The 22414-nt window shown below is 37.7% G+C and overlaps 1 protein-coding gene across 2 annotated transcripts in view; it reads left to right on the top strand.

Annotated features, from left to right (window-relative positions):
• The window catches only part of LOC137197968 (pikachurin), a 28765-nt gene extending 9538 nt beyond the window's left edge, over positions 1-19227 (top strand). Inside the window, exons 7-25 of one of the 2 annotated variants that reach the window (XM_067611526.1) lie at positions 2762-2928; positions 6427-6539; positions 6688-6935; positions 7470-7657; positions 8121-8221; positions 8308-8408; positions 9004-9148; positions 9384-9573; positions 10961-11086; positions 11496-11739; positions 11852-11963; positions 12685-12801; positions 13133-13313; positions 13916-13939; positions 14161-14239; positions 14555-14698; positions 15279-15362; positions 16018-16121; positions 17039-19227. In XM_067611526.1, the coding sequence (XP_067467627.1) occupies positions 2762-2928; positions 6427-6539; positions 6688-6935; positions 7470-7657; positions 8121-8221; positions 8308-8408; positions 9004-9148; positions 9384-9573; positions 10961-11086; positions 11496-11739; positions 11852-11963; positions 12685-12801; positions 13133-13313; positions 13916-13939; positions 14161-14239; positions 14555-14698; positions 15279-15362; positions 16018-16121; positions 17039-17190 (2620 nt within the window). In that variant the 3' untranslated portion in view covers positions 17191-19227. The remainder of the gene's footprint in view (positions 1-2761; positions 2929-6426; positions 6540-6687; positions 6936-7469; positions 7658-8120; positions 8222-8307; positions 8409-9003; positions 9149-9383; positions 9574-10960; positions 11087-11495; positions 11740-11851; positions 11964-12684; positions 12802-13132; positions 13314-13915; positions 13940-14160; positions 14240-14554; positions 14699-15278; positions 15363-16017; positions 16122-17038) is intronic. The other variant, XM_067611532.1, reaches the window with a different exon arrangement.
• The last annotated feature ends 3187 nt before the right edge of the window (positions 19228-22414 follow it).

The following is a 22414-nucleotide window of genomic DNA, read 5'->3' as shown; positions in this document are numbered from 1 at the left end:
ACTGATGTGTTTAATTGTCATTCTGTTCATTCTCTTAAATGATGAATCATTGGTCTTTAGACAAAACTTGATGAAGAGGGCAATTTAGAGAGCTTTTTTTCTCAGAAACCTTGGTGGGTCCGTTATCACAAATACATGTTGTGTGAGCAAGGATCAATCAAACCCAAGTTCTAGTGATGATTCTTATATTTCGAAAGACACCAAGTATGCAATATATGTGTAATGAATGATACAAGACATGTAGAATTTTATATTGGATGCAATGGGGCAGCCACTAAAATAATGGTATTTGAAAGAAATAGTAAAATCAGCTTTCTTGCCGATAGTTTGATGAGATGTTTAACACCACCCTCATGCCTGTATGTGAAATATGAAGCTACAGCCTGCAGGTAATTAGCTCAGTTTAGCACAAAGACTGGGATCAGGGGGAAACAGCTAGCCTGGCTCTGTTCAAAAGTTCAAAAATACGCCTGCCAGCAGTGTTTATTTTAGCATCTGATTTTATATTAAGCTTTAGTCTTTTTGATTTGATTTTTGTTAATTTTAGTTCAGTTTTTTGTCAGGCATTTTTGGCTTTCATTTCTAATTTAAGCATTTTGAGGCTACAGTTGTCACCATTTTTGTTGTATACAATTAACATGGTTAATTAAATAAAGTGTTGTTCTCATCTATGGTGAGGTTAGTGAGTCCACATCACTCTGTTCTGCAGTAATACAACAGACTGACTCTCCTCGGTATATCCAGTTGTCATTTTGTAACTCTAGCTGTTTGGGCAGACCTGCTCGCTCTCTGTTGTGGTTGCGTTACCACAGTTACCTGTGCTCTCATTTGTTCACTAAAATATTATTTATTGTCTGGGTTCAGCTTGAGAGGAGGAATTAAAAGGTTGGATAACCTAACGATATGGAGGAAGGTTTAGATAGTTGACTGCCGATATCAATCTTGGAACTTACTCATTCCTTTTGACAACAACACTAAAGGTAGCCAACTGAAAATAACATTAATATTACATCCACAGCCGCAGAGCATTACTTTAGCTTACCTTTTTATAAATGTTGGCGTGCTGTCTGTATGCTTTCATAGTTTGTCCAGCTGTTTTGTTGCAGCTTCTTGTCTAATTCTCAGTGGATTGTAGGTGAAATTAGTCCATAAATCCAGTTCTTCAAGACTTTGCATTAAACATGGATTCATTCATTTGTCCATTTGTCTATCTTTCACTGAAGTTTTTATTCATTGATGAAAAATGTAATACATTTCATCATGGTTCTTAGTTTGAAAAATTATTTTTTTATTTTGTTTTAGTCTCGATTTTGTTGTGAAAAAAAGGTTGTCATTGTTTTTCTTGACGAAATTAACACTGTCTATCAGCACTTCCAAAGTTTACAAATTAACATGTGAAATCTCATTTTTTTAAATTTCAAACAAAATATAAAAAGACAATTTGTAGTTTCATAAGGAGTTGTGTGCTGGACCTGTTTCTTGGTGATCAGCAAATGGATGTGGTGACTTATTGTCACCTCTGAGAGGTTGTCAAACTGTGGTTCTGGCATGTTTATTAAACAAAATACTAATGAAGCCTTGTACTAAGAGATAATCAGCTCTAAATTGTTGTTTTTTCCTAAACTTTCACAACCAGACCGTGTGCATTCACTCATTGTCACTTAATACAGAAAACAGAATGCTCTTTCACAGTTAATTTCGTGAGCCCTTTGCTGGTCTGTTCAGTGTATTGACTAAAGTTTTGACGTGGGGGTCAGTTGGGACATGAGAAAAGAGGGAATCTTACTCTCAGAATAGTTTTCTCTGTCTAGATTTTACAGTAGCTGGCAGGCTCGCATACAAAGACATACACACACATACAAAGGACCTTCCATGTCTAGACAAGTCTTCAGGCTGCAATGTCAAGGAAGTTGAGGTCAGAAATAATTTTCCAGGAATCATCTGATGATTTGCCAGACACAAAGTCAAAAAGGCAGATTGGGTTGAATAATGCTTGATTACAAAAACAGACATATTGAAAGAAACAAGCAAAGTTTGTAAAGATAAAAAAGGAAACAAACATAAAAAGCAGAATACTGTTGCTCTTGATGGTGCAGAGTGCAACTGAGCAAAGAGATGAAGGCAGACAAACTGTCACTTACTGTGAGAGAGTAGACATGAATCGGTGGCTGTTTTTGCATGCGGGGGCTTTTTCGACACAAAAGAGCCATCTCAGAGGCAAATCTTTCTCCCCTCACATCAAAAGAGGCCCTGCTGAAGAGAGACATTGAGCGGTGTGAAGATGGCTCTATTCAACACATAGTTGTGGCTCCAGACACCCAGAATCTGCACATGACTAGATGGCAGCTCCAGATTGAAGTTGGATATGATAGGCAGAAAAACTAAAGTTCAGCAGTTCATCTTTTACTTTTTGTTTTGATTCAGTTGCTTTAATTTCTCATTAAAATGGAAAATAATGTTTTGAGACTGAAATAGCTCAATCAGTTGCTTGTTTTGTTTGAAAAGCTTCCAGCATTTTTATCTTTGAAATATTTAACATTACAATCTCTAGTGACTCTACTCTTTGCAATTTGTTATAGACATTTTCATATATATGACGCCTGTACATACATCTGAACTTTGAAAAATCATTCAAAGAAAGAACATTTCATCATCCTCAAAGCAATTGCTTGATTTTTACTTGAGAATGTTTTAAGCATCTTTATTTGAACTTTAATTATTATTCATATTATTATGTCTTTCTATGTTTTGTTGTTCACAGGCCAGAAATGGACACGGAGTGGACGTATATTCGTGAGCCCATTGAGACTAACTCCATGGTGCTGAAGGGATTAATACCAGAAACAGAGTACCAGTTCGTTGTCAGGGCAGTCAACGTGCACGGAGTCAGCCCACCCAGCCACATCAACAACCCTGTGCGCACTCTCGGTGAGGCCCAATTTTGATCTCCGAATCAATATGCCAATGCGACAACCAACAAAGTTTAGTTCCAGCTCCATTGTTAGTCTAATTTCTACCACATTTCAAAACAAAGAGAGTTACAATTTAGTTTCAACTCTTCACCCGCACAGATCTTAACTTTTTTTTTTGCGTCACCAAAGTCACCCTCACAATAAAACTTTTACTATGTTTATCCACACTGCAAAAACCTCAACGTTACCGTGGAGACAGTCATGTTTTTCTCCCAACAGTGTGAGGGCATGATAAGTTTTACCAACCGTATTTCAAAATTCTGTCAAATTTCGTTAAATTTCAGTATTTACAGAGGACAACAACGCGTAAAGATGACTATCAGCGCTTTATTCTGTCCTGCAGAATGTGTAAACTTTACTCTATCAACACATTTGAGCTTTTTCTACCTGCCAAACTCTTTTTAATGAATTCATATGTCTAACAATCTAAATGAAAATATGAAGCTGATAATTTTTGTTTTGCAGACACTGGAGCATATTTTTGCCATTATTAAGGTGTTGTCACAAGTAATTCCACAACAAATTGATCAAAAATCAACATCTTGCAATGTGTTTTTTTTGTGTGTATTTTTTTTTTGTCATTTTTTTTTCAATTTGGCAATATTTTCTTTTTTTTTTTGTTAGTCTTTGGTAGAATCACAAATCCTCCTCAACTGATCTTGTAAGAAACACCTCTAAATTAGAAATGAATAGAAAAAACTGAATCAGAAGGTTTTGACACACTAACACAATGTTCTGCCTGACAGTTTGCGTCTCTCAACATTTGCTTGAATGTAGGACAGCACCTGCCAGTGTGTCAGTGGGTTTTTTTCTGACTGCAGCCTTGGATGATGCAGATATAGAGTCATTTACTTTATTATTTTTGATGTAGTCAGCTGCTGGTTGTGCGTGGGGGAGGGAGGGGTGGGGGGATGGGGGGGTTGGGACTGATTGATATTAAAACACACAAACACACACACATACTCACAGGTGTGTGCGAGATACAGTATATACACATACGAACAGCAATAGCAATGTCTTAATGGATCAACGATCATGACATTCAAGCAATTTACCTACAGATTTGTGGACATAATGTTGTGCGTGTGTGTGTGTGTGTGTGTGAATGCAGGGGTATGACAGTAGACTATACATGACTATTAAAATTACACAGCTGTGTAGACACAATCACATTATTCTGAGTTTATTCTGTGACCCACAGATCACTCCGCTGACTCTAGAAAGCCTGCTGCTTCACATACTATGTTAGCTGTCAAACTGTCGTAAACCTGATTGAATTAAGTACCTTAAGTCCTGCAAGACTGGTCAGACAGAGTGCTAGAGAGACAGACAGTGAAAAAGCTAATATAAGAAAGAAGCTGTCCAGAATAAAGTCAATGAAAGTTACATGAGACGCAACAAAATGAGCCGGTTAGAAAGAGATGGAGAGACAGACGGACGGAAAAACGATGAGTTAGAGAAGCGTGGTTTCTCAGCAGGGGATAAAAGCGGGTTATGTCCGAGTCTCATCAGACAGGATTAAGGACGGGATGCCAGACCCCTGCTCTCCCCATCCACACCCCTGATGGATGCACACACACAAATACACACACATACACACACACACACAATGCAATGCTGCTTGAGTGAACAGCAGGGATGGGCTTGACTGACTGACATACTTTTCTTGTCGCTCTCTCGGAGACAGTTCTTGTGTGTGTGTGTGTGTGTGTGTGTGCGTGTGTGTGTGTGTGTGTGTGTTTATAGTGGTTTTTACACAGGGTGGTATGGATTGAGGGGGATTGTTACACAACAGCAGATTAGTTTGCTGAGGGCTTTTTTGGGCATCCCCCCCCTCCTGTATGCCAGCGCTCAGTATTCAGGATTTAATGTCATTAGGCTGCGCTAATTAGCACTTTAAATCTTGGCATCCATTCAGGCTTAAAAGTCAAGTTTCTATGAGGAATTTGATTACATTAACAGAATACTATCCATATAAGCTGTCTAATATCACTCCACAACTATCAAATATATTTCAATTCTCAAACTCGCTTAACAGCATAGTGAACTTACCAGCATTTGTTACTGTATGATTAGGATTGATGGGGAGGTGGGAGAGCAAGCAGACAAGAGGGAGGGGATGTTGTTATGTAAGCTAAGATTAAGCTTTCCGAAGGTAGAGTGGATGGTATGTTGAAACACTGAAATTGTTGTTCCAAAGGACATTTTGAACATATCAGATAATAGTATCCTCAGTCTAGCAGTATTTTGTTTATTTACACACACAAATATGTATAATGTACTTTGGATTCAAAAGTAAATTCTATATATTATCTTATATTGTCCAACAAATACTGTATCTGTCAAATGTATAACAGCACAATTTAGACTGTACTGTCCAGGGTCTATCTGAACAAGAATTAGTCAAGTTCTATTCAACTATTTTTATGTGTGAAACTTTCAAAACTTATCAAGGTGCCTGGTCAAATATATACCATATGTTGGTTTCTTTTTTTGCAATGGTAATTGCAATAATAGCTAACCAAGAAGTTTGTCCCATGCTGGGCTCACCGTATTCACTGTCTGGCTTTGTATTTGTGTGTTATGAGCTGCCGCTCTGTATCGAGGAGACACTTTTCAGTACGTGGTGCAGCAGCCTGGGTACAGGCTAACAGGTAGACCCACTGTGTCTGTGTCCTGTGAACATTAGTACATCATCAGTCAAACATGATAACATTCACCATGATCATTCATCAAGGAGGAAGAATCATAACCATCGTACAACACCCACAGAATCTCTCCAGTGAATGGGAAAATAATTTTTGTTGTGGCCATATTCATTTTGCTGTCACTCAAATAAAATGGCATTACACATGATGGTGATACTGCAAATACAACATGGAGGAAAAGTCACAACCTGTACCATTGGTGGTCCTTTTTATTCCAACAGATGCAGTAACTAATTTTAAGAAAACTGTTTTCAATTGTGGAAATTAGTCTGGTCTAGTAGCCAATTGGATGGAAATCCAAAAAGTTAATTTGAAGTTGTTGTCACTCAGTTTTGACACAGCAAACAGTCTGCTGCACTATTGTACAAGAGCAGTCAATTTTTTAGTGAAGTCTATTTTCTCTAAAACTTTCCTCTGGATTCAGATTGTTTTCAGTCCATATAGTGTATGATATGAATGACAAATGACAAGCAATTAAAACTGTCACCATTACAATTCATCAAAACAATGGAAATTTCATTGTACAAAGAAAATATCAAGTAAATGTATTTACAGTATCACTTTCACAGTTTTTTGTATTCTGATTTTGTCAATCTTTGACCAGCATTGAGTTTATTTAACTCTTGATGTGTATTTAATCATTTAACCAACTCAAATCATTTCCCATTTCATCTTTTTTTACTGTCATCAATGAATGTAACTTGTAATAACCTTCATCTAACAGTCATCATCGATAATCACAACAGGTGCATCAGAAGTTGGCAGTGGTGATTACGGGCGTTACATCACAGATCTGGGGAGCAAAGACGAGGATGGCTTTGACATTGATGACTCTGATTATGATATCTTCATTGAGGAAGTAAGTTCTTATGTGCATAACATTGCAAATCAAATCAAACAGACAATGTATTTCATATTAGCTTCTTCCTTAACACATTAGTGGGAAAAAAGCAACACCTGTATTAATTTCATCTTGTTTTTTTCTACTTTCTTTATTTCATTCTTAGTTGAAGCCATTCCCAGGTATCAATCAAGACAACAGGAAATCACAGCTCCGTTCACGCTCTGGTCCACCGTCTGGTCAGAACGTTGTTTACCGCATGAACACAATTGCTCCTCCTAACGTTACTGCCCCTTCAGCCTCCTCTACCACCTCGTCCGTCTTCCAAGCCTTCACAGATCTGGTCTTTTCAACCACCTCAGAGCCAAGTAACACACGTGACACCACAACTACTGCCTCCCTTACCACTACAAGGTAAGATGTACCGTAAAAACCTTCTCATGATAGTGATATATTTGTTGTACTGAAGGAATCTGTTTTAGAATAAAGAAAGATGTCAGTATTGGAGGCGGTGACGGCCTCTCTCTTATAGGCAAAGTTCAAAATTTACAGGAGAAAAATAAAAAATATTTCAGCAAAATCACTCTCCCTCTTGCACTTTCATTGCTAGATTGCTGTCTTTTCCACCTTTCTGCTTTCCCCTAAAAGCCACCTACAATTAGATTTTTTCATGCTTTTCCACTTAATTATTTGATAAAGATGGTGTTTGGAGTAGTGAAATGTCACATCAAAAGTTGTTTTTCTGGTTGTGATGTACAGTATCATTAACTGGATCAAATATAGAGTGGCCTGACTACTGCTGCCATTACATTTGGGTGAACATTTTGCTTTTGCATGGTTGATTCTTCCCCTAAACCACAGAGGAAAAGAGGTATCTCTTAGGAAAAGGGACAATTTAAAGATTCAAATGTGGACAGAAATTAAGTTTTTTTTTCTGATCCATCTCAGCACCACTTTGCCCGCGACCACTCCCACCCCAACTATGTCCCCCTGGAAGGGTGAGGTTCCTCGTGTGTATGACCTCACCTGCGATGATACCGTGTGCCCCCCCGATAGCTTCTGCCTTAGTGACTATGACAGTGGAGGCTCACGCTGCCACTGCAACCTCGGACGAAGAGGGGACACTTGCTCTGAGGGTGAGAGAAGCATACAGTAGTTGGATCTCTGTTTTACATAATTTTATCTTTGTTTTTGTGTAGAGTTGCAATGAGTAGACAATCAATCAGATGCCAACTATTAAATTAATTGCCAACTATTTTGATAATCGATATTTGGATTCATTCTTTAAGAAAAATTCTCTGATTCAGCTTCTCAAATGTGACTATTTTCTGGTTTATTTAGTCTTCTATGATAGTAAACTGCCCATCTTTGAGTTGTGGGCTGTTAGTCTGGACAAAAGAAGACATTTGAGGATGTCATCTTGGGCTTTGGGAAAAACATTTTAAGTGTTAAAAGTTTGAAACAAACTCTTGCAAACGCAGCTACCATCAAATGGCCAATACATGTGTCTTTTGTACGCTTCATGACAGTTTCAGTAAAAGAACTCAGCAACCACCAGTACATTTATAATGTTTTCATCCTTCTTCTGTTCTTCTTCAGTGGTATCGTTGAACTTTCCCAGGTTCTATGGCTACTCCCACATGACCTTTGAACCCTTGAAAAACTCCTACCAGACCTTTCAGATCTCTTTGGAGTTCAAGGTGAGGCGCTGTGTAGTTTTTACCCAACTGAGTTCTGTCTTTTGCAACGGCAGACACGTCTTTCAAACAGTTTGTCTCTGGTGCAGGCAGACTCTGAGGATGGCTTGCTGCTGTACTGCGGTGAGAATGAACATGGACGTGGAGACTTTACCTCTTTGGCCCTGGTACGAGGCAAGCTGCACTACAGGTGAGGAAAACAGTGACAGAAACTTTGGACGTCCAGTGTGTTTTACTTATAAGATTTTTGACAGGAAATTAAGGCAGCATGCCACCAAATGCAAAATACAATATCTATGTTGTTTTTTTAAACATAATTTTAGCTTTCAGGTGGTAAAATAAATCTTGTGTAAAAAATATCTTTTTTTAATACCCCTTTAAGAAAGTTTAAGGAGTCACGTACAAAAACTGCCTAAAAAAATATCTTATAGGGATCATAAACATAAAACTGATGGCAGAGGTAACATTTAACTTTGTTTCACTGCATTCAGATCTCAGTTAAAATGAATTTTAACTGACATCTAGGATATTTCTATCGGATTTAAAGTAGCATTTAAAAAATATGGCACTGTGAATATTTTACTAATTCAAAGAAGTATTTCAATAAATAAAATACACAATATACATGTGTGCATGTGATGCAGGTAGGAAAAAGTGTTCTATTAAATTTAAACAGGTTTAGTGAAAGTTTTAAGGGGACGATTTGAATGAAAAAGGTTAAGACTATATATATAACTTCTGCTTTTTAGAGCATTATTTTCATAAATTGTTCTGTTTTCCTTCAGGTTTAACTGTGGGACAGGAGCAGCGCAGATCATCAGTGAGAGTCGTATTATTGTTGGTCAGTGGCACACAGTAACCGCCTTCAGAGATGGTATGAGTGGCTGGCTCCGATTGGACAATGACAACCCCATATCTGGTCGTTCACAGGTAACAATAACACAAACAAAAGATCAAATTAAAGGTATTACTATTATTACCCAATATTTTGGTAATATCGGCCCGTACTTCACCTGTTACATGTTATTATGACAAGATGTTTCATCTATAAGACTGTTGGCTTCAGTCAATTCAGGACGCAGATTGGCTTTAAAAGTATTGAAGAGTGTGGTCAGAGTTACTGACGATAAAGTACATTTTGTTCTCTTCACACTTGCTCTTTCAGGGCCAGTACACTAAAATCACTTTCCGTTCCCCGCTGTATGTGGGTGGATCCCCGAGTACTTATTGGCTGGTCAGGGCGACAGGGACAAATCGTGGCTTTGTAGGGTGCATTCAGAGTCTGACCATCAACAACAAGGCTGCAGACATCAGACCCTGGCCTCTGGGCAGAGCTCTGAGTGGCGCTGATATAGGTGAGAAGGCATGTGTGTACGTGTGAGTTTGTGTAATGACTGTTATTTCTCTTTGGCTGTTGCCGCTGGTATAATGCTCCGGTACTTCTCTCGGGTTTTGGGGCTCAGTCATATAGTTTAGCAGCTTCAGAGTGACTGCTGCTGTGTAAGAAGATCCACGGGTCTCTGTGTGATCCTGAAAAATCAATTTGGACTTCTGGCATTATTACTTGTGATTACGTTTGAGGCCATTTTCTTAATTTGGATGATAACATGTTTATTTATCGCACAACCTAGTGCAATTGACATTTCACTTTATTTAAAATGTAAATTAGAGCTGCAAGGCCTTTTTAAATGTTTATTTAATGTTTATTTGTATGGGGGCAAGTATATAGCATGAACCTATGTCACATACCAGAGCATTTATAGCCTGTGTGCTTTTAAAATACATGAAACTCAACAGTAAAATACTGAAACTGCACAAGACTTAACAATACATATGCACACATTACAACAATTATAAATCATCATATGAGGCTTGATTGTTGTAGATGCTCCTTGTGACCAAGAAGTAACACAATAACTTAAATGTGAAAAGATCATGGAGTGCATAAAACTATTTGCTGTATGATATGGTAAACAGTCTCTACTCTCTCTGAGTCTAAATGTGTGTAAGTTTGCTTTTGCAACCTTGCTCACTATTTAAACATGCTTCTCAAATTTTAGGTAGGGATTTAACATCAGGCTGAGATATTTTACTGACATATGGCATACAATGTCACAATGAAAGGGAAACTTACTTTTTTATTAAGCTTTCGCCAATTTAAAGAAGGAAACAGGCATGTATGACAAATTATGGCTTCGCAGAGGATTCTGCAAAACATGATTTTCTAAATGCTTTAACCTCAAATTATTAGTGGCAGGAAAAAGAAAAAAATGGGTTGAGAGGAACATAAAATAGCTGTTATTCTTTGATTTAGTACTGTTATTTTGATGCCAATGATGCACTCTGGGCTCCAAAATCAAATGATTAGAGATTACATGTCAGTAAGACAGTCAAGTTAACAATTACAATTTATGTGTGTGTTTGTCTGGGGTCTATGTGTATTACTTTTGTGTAAGTGTTACCATACTGTGTCATTTATCATGTTATATGGCTATAAACTCAAAAAGGTGCTCAAAATGGGATGCAACTTGTCAAAAAAAAGATATTTTGTTTTGAATGATTTCTCAGCTCATACTTCTTCATATTTCCTCCCTGCACACTCTACCCGGTATTGGATCGTGTAAACTCATAGACAAAACTAAATCACTGAAATGTATTTGTTGACTAATGCATGTTTTTCCATTTACCTGTATGGATAGCTGAATTTGTCCTAATCAGTGTGTCTTTGCTCCGCTGTGCCAGGTGAGTGCAGCGAGAGTGTGTGCGACCTGGTCAGCTGTGCCAATGGCGGCGTCTGCTTTGCAAACCGCGCTGATGGCTACATCTGCTTGTGTCCACTCGGTTTCAGAGGAGCACTTTGTGAGGAGAGTGAGTCAACACTTTTTTTCTCGCGCACATACTCACAAGACACACACCCACACTCGTGTTTTGTTTACAAGATGGGTTTTGTACCTCTGTGAGGGTAGAAAGTAAAGCCCTTTTGTAGTTTCTTCTTACTTGATGGCTGTCATAGATTGTCACACAGACCTTTTAAAGGTAATTACTGAACAGTTGAGTGCAATATGGGGGAAAAATGGTTGAGATGAGGATTATTATTTCTTATATAAAGCAAACGGGATTGATTGCATGTCAGACCAGCTTTCAATACAACACTCCACTCTTTTTCTCCTCCCCATGTCCTTTCTCTCTTTTTTTGTCTGTTCTCATGAGCTTCTTTTACTTCCCTCTTAATCATCGTAGTGCTAACACCTCTTCTTTCCACTCTCCAACTCCTCAGGTTTCTCACTGTCCTCGCCACTCTTCAATGAGACAGTGTTTTCATATGCTGTCCTCCCGTGGCCTCAGACCTCTCAGAGTTACCTGTCCTTCATGGAGTTCGAGCTGACGTTTCGGCCGTCAATGCCTGACGGGGTGCTGCTGTACAGCGATGATGCAGGCAGCGGAGACTTCCTGGCTATCAACTTGGTGGACAGATATGTAGAGTTCAGATTTGACTGTGGCTCTGGAGGTGCTGTAATAAGGTACTAGACTGATGTGCTCTCTCTCTATTCTCTGTCTCTGTCACTTTCCCATAGCTGTTATATTTTCTAACTAGTACTACTAACATGTTGTATGTGACAACCTGTGCTATAGGAGTGAGGAGCAGATCAGTCTGGACGCATGGCATGAATTGAGGGTGTCTCGTACAGCAAAGAGTGGTATCCTTCAGGTGGACAGCCAGAGGCCGATGGAAGGAATCGCTGAGGTATTTTGCATCTCTGCGTTGCTGCACTGTTGTGATTTTTGGCCACTGGGGGGCAGAAAGACTTCACAACAAACTTGTAGCAGCTGATCCCTCATATACATCTTTCAGTTCTTAGGGCTAATGTGTTAACAGACATTTAACAACAGTCTAAAATGTGTTAACAGACATTTGTCTAATTACACATTTAGCAGAATCAAAGCAACATTGGTGTCTCACTGGAGTCACCAGCTGAATGTCCAACATTTACTCACGTTTTAAACTTTGTTTGGTCCTCTAACTCCTGTGTTATAGAGTTTTTATTTACATGTTTTACAGAGAAAACCCTTTATATTCTGTGCTGAATTTGCTATTTTAATATTCCCTTGATTATTAAACATCTTGTACCAAACAGAACACACAAAGCACAGTTTTTGCAGTGGGTTGCAATAATAAATACAGACAAAATGTCAACTTTTGTTTTTCCATTTACCCAAGAGTATTCTTAGTTTAATGACTATCTGGTCAAATGTGAATTCTTAAGAAATTCAAGATGAAGCTTACAGGTTTTAGCATGGATTTTTATATGAAACTCCCCTATGAAGACAGAATGGCAGGAAATAACCTCTAACTTCCTTAATGGCAAAACAAATATGATCACCTGCATTTATATGAGATAACTAGATTCATGTAGTGAATGGTTGATGTAATTAATCAATATCTCTCTGTTCTATTGACCCTGCAGGGAGCTTTCACTCAGATTAGCTGCAGTTCACCTCTCTATATTGGTGGAGTACCAGAATATGATAAAACCAAGAGGACAGCAGGTGTGATAAAGCCCTTCACTGGAACTATTCAGAAGGTATTTCCACACACTAACACCTGTATTTTAACATTAATGTGAAGTCATTTGGTGATTATTATTTTGATATTGTTAAGTGAAGATTATTGTTCATGAACTGATTTCAAATCACCTACACTGCATGGCAATAAATACACAGCAAAAAGTTCATTTTTAAGTCATAATACTTTATTCTTTTACATCAGTATATGTCAGTAAACACAAGGCTTATATCGTATCAACAGGCACAAAACTGACAACTATGACAAATGTCAGGTTGACTTTTTATAACCTCTCCTCTTCTTTGTCCTCCCTCTTTTCTCTGTCTGTCTCTTTGCCCTTTGCTCCCCAGTTGATACTCAATGATCGCACCATTCCAATAACAGCTGGCTCCGCTGGAGGGGTCAATGTAGCCAATTCTGCACATCCATGTGTGGAAAGCCCCTGTGCCAATGGAGGAACCTGCAGGCCAAAGTGGGATGGATATGAGTGTGACTGCCCTCTAGGGTACGATGGCAGGCACTGCCAGAAAGGTCTGTTGCACTATGAACTACCGTTTATATGTCGACTACTATCTCCTTGGGGTTATTTTTTTGTTGTAAACAGCATTTAACTAATAATTTTATAAAACAGGCACATTTTTCATGGTTGGTTTGGTGGTTGAGTTTATACAATTGGCAGTACATCCACAGGTTGATGGTGATGCACTGTGAATAGAGAGCATCAGGGATCAAATGATACTTTCAAAGATTATGTTTTATAGATTGATGCTATATGTGCCTTTATGGCTAGGAAGAAGTAAAAGTTTGTTTTTGGCTTGTCTATTTTTTGTAGAGTAACTATAATAACTATAAACTCAGTGGTTTGTGAGTTTAGTAAATACCAAGAGCAGAACTTGGAACTTAATAAAAAAATCACATAAATTCATGATAACAATGCTTAATGCATGATCTATATTGTTTATGTATAATATATGGCTTTAATGGCATGATCTTTAGCATGACCTTTCCTCCTCTCAGATTAAATGTGTGTTTTCTTTCTCTTATCATGTAAGGTAATATAAAATAATGTACTGGACAACTTAATCCCTTAATCCCATCTATGCCTTCTCTGTTTTAATGCCTTCACTGAGCAGAGTGTGGAAATTACTGTTTGAACAGTAAGTTTTCTTGTATACATTTATATCATAAAGTAGATACTGTTTGCTTAAGAAATACTAACCTGTCATCAATTTTGAAAATGCATACCTCTTTCCTACCTACATTTCCCTTTACTGCGTCATATTTAGTCTTCTAGTTTAGAATGAGCCAGTAGATATACATGTTGATGGTGCCACCTTGTGATGATATGGAGTAAGTGCATTTTTTTTAATCTTCCCAGCTGTGACTGAAGCTATTGAGATCCCACAGTTCACTGGTCGAAGTTACCTGACCTACGACAACAGAGATATTCTCAAAAGGTTGGTATTGGAAGGTGTGTGAAAAAAGGGATTTTTAGTGTCTGTCAGTATCTCCTGTTTGAATATTTAAAGGCCATTTTAATCTTGTCTTATTTAAACCTTAATCTTGACTGTGAATACTAATTCTCTGTATTACATTGACATATATATATATACACACAGAGACACAGGCAGACACACACACTAAGTCATTTTTTTACTGAAAAGGAGAGGCAAAGATAGGCCCAGATGTTGTCACCTCAAAATAAAGTGAACCTTTCTTTTTAACCTTGCTTGCAGTACTTGGTCAACAGGTAAATGCGTCCTTTTTTTCAGGGTGTCTGGGTCCAGGAACAACCTTTTCATGCGTTTTAAGAGCACAGCCAAGGACGGCTTGTTGCTATGGCGAGGAGATAGTCCAATGAGACCCAACAGTGATTTCCTGTCTATGGGGCTGCAGGATGGTGCACTGATATTCAGGTACTTGTTTGTATGTTTGTGAAAAACATGAAGGACACTTTAACAAAGTTAGTCAGAAAAACTCTAGATGCAGATTTAAGCCCTTTTCTGTGTTCTTCATGCCTCTGACTGCCTGTATTTGCGTACATATATTAAATTCTCTAAATTTTCTGTATTCAACAGCTTTTTCTTGGGGACTTCTGGATCCAGTATAATAAAGAAAAAAAGCTGTTATCAAAGCTTATTCATTCATTCTTATTAAAATATCTGGGTTGTAGAAAAATAGTACAAGTCCTGCTCAGCACATTTGCTCTTCCCTGTTCTTCTGCCACAACTGGAGCTAGTGAGGAAAGGGCAGATTTAAACAAGAGAAGAAAGTTTAGTGCAAGAGGGGGATGAAGATGATGAAGAGGGATGCTGATTCCCCCAAAGGGCAGGAAGAGCTAAGCAGCCAGGCAGAGCTAAAAAAAGACCTGGAATCTGAGGCATGACTATGACCTGGAAAAAAAGCAGGATTTATCCAGGCGGAACTATATAAGTATGAACCCGCTGCAACTACAAACCAGTTAAACTCATTGTATGTGTTTCCATCTTGTTGTAGTTATAACCTGGGCAGTGGTGCGGCTAACGTTGTTGTCAACGGGTCCTTTAACGATGGAAAGTGGCACAGAGTCAAAGCTGTGAGGTAAGCACTGACAAATCTCTTTGTTTTTTGTTTATTTCTGTCAAATAGATGTCCACTGCAGTGATTAGAACTCATCTACTTTGCTTTCACTTGATTTTACATCTAATACTGTGACATTAAAGCTGCATCAACTGATCTGTTGTCCACTTGGGGGCAGCAGAACAAGCTGTAAACACAACATTGACATATTATCACTTTATATAAAGTTGACATGGTGAACATGTTAGCAAACAGTTGCCTATATACATATCCAGCAGACACAGAATAACATTACATTCATTTGGAGTTGTGTTTCTAAAGACCGGACAAATGGAAGTCTTACATTTACTCTTTTTTGGTCTCCATCAACACATCAAATATCTGGCTCTTTAGCTGCTAAATGCTCCGCAATGTTGAGCTAGTCACTGACTTCGTCTGTCTGTGGTTTGGTGTTGAAAACAGCTGCCTGCTACTACTGGAAACAGGGTTGATAAAACTGCTGAGACTGTGAGCTAAGTGAGCTAAAACACACTAAAATGCTCTGCAGAGTAAAGGGAGACTGCAGTCGGGTGATAAACTGTAAAAGCAAAGTTCAGCCTTTGAAAGATTTTTGCAATCATAATACTACCTGTGTACTGTTTCTCAAGTTTAATACGTTTACCACTCATGTCTTCAGGGATGGCCAGTCAGGGAAGTTGACAGTCGATGATTATGGAGCAAAGACAGGCAGGTCACCTGGCAAGATGAGACAACTCAATATCAATGGACCGTTATATGTAGGTAAGTGGAGCTCACAACTCATAGCCCCACAAAGTCCTGCATATGTGGGTGTTTCTTCAACTATCGTAATGTTTGTGTCCCTGGAAGAAAAACAAAAACAAAAATGAAGCCAAAAAACAAAAAAAAACATTTCTAATTTTTTATTTTTATTGCACTTTCTTTACACCAAAATGAACATTTAAAAATTAAAACTAAATTTTAACTCGGTCATTATTTTATCACATATCATATAAAAAGTGGCTTTTTATGTATGTTTTTTTTGTTTGTTTTTGCAATATTTCCTTTCGAACCTAAGCTATATTTTCAACATTCAACCCTGTTTAACTTTGACTTTAATATTGATGTAATATTAACTTCAAATACAAATGACACATGAATTTACTGCATTTTAATACAGTATATCATGTGTTGTAAGATGTATTAATGAATATTAATATATTTCTGGTAAAAATATGTCTGAAAGACTTTTTGATGCTTTTTTTTTATGCTGTTTCTCATGTAAACAATGAGATAAAATATCTTTAAAATCCTGAAAATTCATGAATTTATATATTTGAGCAGATGGGTGTGAGATTTTCTGAGAAAAACCAATTATGTCACTAATTTTGTTTAAAAACACCTGTTTTGTTGTGTGGTGGAAATGATTATTTCCAGTGAATATTGGAATAAAATGCAAAAAAAAAATATATTATTTAAATAATTTTGGCACAATCAATATCAGGAGGTTTTTCTACACAAAATGGAGTAATAAAGCATATCAATACACTTCTATAAAAATGTTTTAGATTTTCAAAAAAGGACCAAAATGGATCATAGTTGAAGAATTACACATATACTGTATCAAAAAACATTTAGATGTCTACATATCTATATTCTCTCTCTCTTACATCTGCTTTCTCTGTATTCTCCCCCTGAAGGTGGCATGAAGGAGATAGCTCTACACACAAACAGGCAGTACATGGGAGGTTTGTTGGGCTGTGTGTCACACTTCACGCTCTCTACTGACTATCACTTGGCACTGGTGGAGGACGCTGCCGACGGCAAGAACATCAACACCTGCTCCAACTAGACTAGTGGTTTCAAGAGCTGGGGGTCTGATTTCAGCACAATTTTCAACTGAAGTGAACACCTCGACCGGCTGATTTGTCATCTTGAAACTGACCTGCCAGCACCAAACGAGTAACGACTGAAACAATTGCATTTCTGTTAAAAGTTGACCATTTCAGAGCTGACACGTATAAGCTCAAACTGGAAAAAAGACTAACATCATTGTTACTTTGAGTAACAAGAACGTTTTTGTTTAAGTGGCTCCTGTGTGAACAGTTTTCAAACCAACTTTCCCCTGCCAAGTTGTAAGATTTATTTTAACAGTAGCAACTTGATGAATTGCTCTGGAAAACAGTTTTGGCCCACAGCAACAGCAAAAATGACCAGAGATCACCAGAGGATTTTACAAAGCACAAGTACTCTGTGAAAGGAGAGAAAAAAGCTTAGCTTTATGGGTAATGAGGGTCTTTGAAAAACCTTTTGAAGGACATTTTTTTCATGGGATGATTCCAATCTTATCTTTATTTTTTTCTACTGCAAATCCTTATTTGATTGCTGGAAGAACCAAGTGATCCGAGGGATCAAGCGTCATCACAAGTTTTTCATGAACCTGACCTAGTGCAGCTAGCAGAGATAAACTTCTTTGTAGAGGATTTTGGTTTGGGGCCCTAGAGGATTTCTGTTCTGTTTTTGTTGTTGTGGCATTTGTATTCTTGTTCGTGATGTGTTTATCAGTCTGTAGACTACTTTTTTAAAGTCTGATTGATGTCAGGTTTTTTTAAGGGTTGCTAGATCTTGAGGGTGAAGATGTCGGCTGCACACAATATTTGTTTCTTTTTACCTTCTTCTTTTAGTATACATGCTCCTTTATCTAAAACTCTCAAAGTAGTCACATGAAAGTCTGACGTTGACACAGTAAAGCAGCCAAAATCCTGGAGAAATTGTCCATGACAGTCTGTTACTATCATTTGACACAGACCACAATACTGTAGACTTCAAGCCTTTAAGTTTAGTTTCTTTGTAGCTTCTGAATATACAATTTCTCTTTTTTTCAGCATCAATACAAGGTTGTCAGTTTATTGCTTTTCCATGCCGAAGCTTTACTCTTAAGGGGATATTCTGCGAATGTTCCATCTACTCTGTATTTAATCAATTATCTTTGGTTATCTTGGTTGTTGTTGCGCTGACAGCAATGTCATAATTAGATAGTTAGTCCATGAGAGGATTCAAAGTTTGAATTCAAAACAAATCCAGAAATAAATCATCACTTATTACATGAGTTTACATCTTCAATTTATTTTAGGAGAATGAAAAACCATTTGTGATCGCCTGTGGCGTTTTTAATAAGTGTGTCAAATCTGAAAAGAATTGCGATTGACATGCATCTGTGCACCATCTGACTGTGTAATGGGAATGGACATGAAGTGAAGCGATCCACAACAGGGTGATCAGATGGGTTGATCATCCACTGTACAAAATGTAGCAGATATTGACTGTATACATCTGATGAAACATGTTTATGTAATAGCTGGTAACAATAGACTGTAGAAGAAGAGTTATTGTAGCATCTGTGATGTCAGCATAATGTTTCGGAGCCTGAAGTTTAGGTCTACGCTTGCTGCCAATTTCATCAGATAATAAAGGCAGATAATACAAAAAGTCAAGTGTGCAAAGGGCTGATCTGGGTGGGAAGAGCAAGCAGGAACCACCATGGCTGAGTGTGGGCACCCTAAAACATACTACTACTCAAGCATTAATATCCTCTATAATAATCCCTGGAAAATTAAAATGAGCAATTTATGGTCCTAAGTGAGTGTATCCATGTGTCACCATTTTGTAGATGATGAAAGATTGATTGTTGACAAGTTTGAAAGTACACTTTTTGAGGCTTGAAGTCACTCCCCAAAACATGCCACCGATTTCTTTTTTTTAAATTGACATATAAGAAATGCTCACTGTATTTATAATCTATACACTGCAACAGCTGTCTGTCAAAAATGAGACTCTCCAAATGAATGCTAACCAAATAACCTGCTAATTAAATAACTTGTTAACCAAACTTGTTATGGATGTTAGTGCTCTTGACATTTTTATTTTGGGGAATGGTTGTTTGTCGTTTGATCACAATCTGTTTGTATCCCTGATTACACATTTGTAAGGTAACGTTGCATATTCCAGACGGTGTCTGTGTGTCAAGGAATTGAAAAAAAATGTCACAGACTATGCTATTTGATTATAGTATTTTTTTTTCCCCAAAGAAACAGATTTTACTTTGACCAGAATTGCAACACAACAAGCTGTTCCCGTCTCATACTGTACGGTCACACAGGACAGGCAGGACGTTCTGAACCTGCTGTGACTGAGGATTGTTTTATACATAAAGAGCGAGATGGAGGTTACAAAACAGCAAGTCATATCATGTCTTAAACAGCTGTCCTAACACTAACTTTTTTGCAAGGCCTGGAAGGAAAAACAAGACGAAATTTTTAATAGAATTGAGGTTAAGTCAAGTCATCAGCAAGAGTCATAAAAGTTGACAAAGGAATGATTCTGCTGCAATCAAGCAATGCTAATGAAACCCCCCCCCCAAAAAAACAGAAAAAATATATATGTTTACGCAATATACAGTTAAATTGAAAGCTGGTTATTTCACAGCTGACAAACCCACGGTAGCAGCAACAAGAAACCTAAGAATTTGGGTTTCTTGACTCCTTATCGGGGCAAATGAGAGACATTAGCTCACCAATGTCTGCTGGTAAAAAAGATTCGAGTAAAAATCGCCTGAAAACAAGAAACTAAAAACATCAGCATTGATTGTTCTTAAAACAGCTTTCACACCTGAGACTGTTGTTTATGACCTGTCTCCTACCAACAGTCAACGCTAGTTTCTTTAAACCATGAAGACAAACTTCCCCTAAACTCATCAACTAGTTGTAACTGCTTAAACTTTGTCATAAGCGTAGCGAGGTCACGGGGATTGAAAGGCACTGACAACAGTACCTATTTTGTCATTTTGGTGTAATACACGGGCGCACTGGAACACAATGTTCTGGAGTCACATTTGATTCCAGTATTTTTACTTTTGTTGTGTTTCTTTTTAAATCCTGGCATTATTCCCTTTCTGATGGTCTTTTCAATCATGGCTACGAGTTATGACATTACATTTCAGAACACTCCCATTTTGTGACATCCATGTGGCTACAACATTTTTCTATTGTGCTTTGAAAATAGGGCAGTTTGATGCATTTTTGTGAGCTACAATTCAATACAACCAGCCACCAAGTATTCCACAACAAAGGGAGTTTGTAGACACAAAATGTATTTCATCTGTATTTCAAACACCTTATGTATTAGTGAAAGCAGAAAAACACGATGTACTTTGGGAAATCTGTTGACTTATGTTCTTTTTTAAACTCCTCTTCATTACTATCAGCATTTTTCTTCTAACTTCTTTTATTTTCAGTTACATTTAAAAATGATTACTGCAATATGTTGTCTAAATGCATATTGGCAATCTAACTGTCAAATCCAGATTTTGTAATGTCTATTTCCTGATCACTGCTCAATTGTGTTTTTTAGATTTAAAAAAGGACATTGTCATGGTTAGATTCAGCACACAGCTCAATCACGTTAATGTAATAACATCACTGATTAAAATTCTCCTTATAATGCAAGCTGCTAATAGCTAGCTAACAGATAACCTACATCTGGTCTCCCCTTCATGCAGCCTGGGCAATATCACCATGTCTTGGCATCTCTTACCACCTTGTTTGACGTTGCTGGAGCTTAGATGACACCTTGAATCGGTGACTCAGTGTCGCTCAGTGGAATACTGTATTGAATTTCATTCGATTGTTCTGTTCCTGCTGTCACGTATCACCTAAGCGCACGCAAGAGCATGTGCACAGAAACAGTTCTGTTCTCATCTCCCTCCCACTGTGTGCTCAATACTACCAGCATCACGATCATGAGCAGTATTACTCCATGCCTGAAACATCAGACTCCAGAGCTTCATATGAACTGAGAGCAGTGTCAACTGATCAACTCTCGCTGTTTCATTTAGATGAAACCATTTAGTCGTATTGAGGTCATCCACATCTTATCACACTTTAAGGTTAAAGGTAACCTCTGAAAAATCTGCCTTAAATCTGCTATTTACAATTTACTCAAGATAACGACTGAGTAACTAATCGGTCACAATTTAATTTGATCTGCTCATATTGTATATTCCTTTTTTATTATTAATGGAGTCATCAGAACAGTTACCTAACTCTAATCCATTGTCTCATTCAGAACATTAATATTGACTTGAATACGGTAACAAATCATATTACATACTGTACGCTGGGAACACATTAACCTCACCCTGAGGCAGCTCCTGTTGCAACTGAAAAGGATGTATTAACCTAAATTACCATGTTGCAACACAAGCATTAGTTCACAATTTTTCAAGTCTCTTAAAACAACAGTCAGGTGTCCATATGAACAATGAAAGAGGTTTTCCTCACTGTAATCATTCCTCATGTTCATACTGGCTATTAAAAGATCCCCTTCAAATGCACTTTCAATGTAAGTGATGGGGACAAAATCCACAGTGTGTCCACAGTCATTCTGTGCAAAATTGCATTTAAAAGTTGATCTAAAGGTTATGTGAGGCTTCAGCAGTCTGAGTCAGTCATATCAAGTGGATATCTGCCACATTTACAGTATTAATAGCATTTCCTCGGACAGTGTTTCCCTGTTGAGCTGTGGTGGAAGTAGAGTATTAAAAAGAGGGACTTTGGCACTAAAAAAAGACTGTGACATTGAAAGATATTTACTTGATTTGATTCATTTGGACAGCTGAAGTTTCATATTAGCTCCAGATAAACTTTTAAATACATTTTTCAATTAAATTAAATTAAATTCAGTTCTATTTATTCAATATACCGGTGAAAAATAAATGCATGATACAATGATCTGTACAGAGACAGAAAATGAAAACACAGTTTTCAGTCAAAGACTTGCTCATGTGTCCAAAGTTAGTCTGCTGACTCAGAGACCCTCGAGCTTTGAATTGAGGAGAACGAGGGAAAAGTCACTTGATGTTTGTGCACATTGCGGGAAGAGCTTAACTTATTTTTTCAGTCTTTGCTCACATCAGCTTTTAGGAACTATGTTACCAAACAAGGTGATGTGCTGTTGGATTTATACTCTCCAGGTTACTAACCTGAAAAAACATACTGTTTTTAAAAAGAGGACACTGT

This window comes from Thunnus thynnus, chromosome 2 (assembly GCF_963924715.1).
Source record: "Thunnus thynnus chromosome 2, fThuThy2.1, whole genome shotgun sequence".
Taxonomy (NCBI): domain Eukaryota; kingdom Metazoa; phylum Chordata; class Actinopteri; order Scombriformes; family Scombridae; genus Thunnus; species Thunnus thynnus.
Note: the sequence above shows the minus strand (reverse complement) of the source record. Positions and strands in the feature narration are given on the sequence as shown.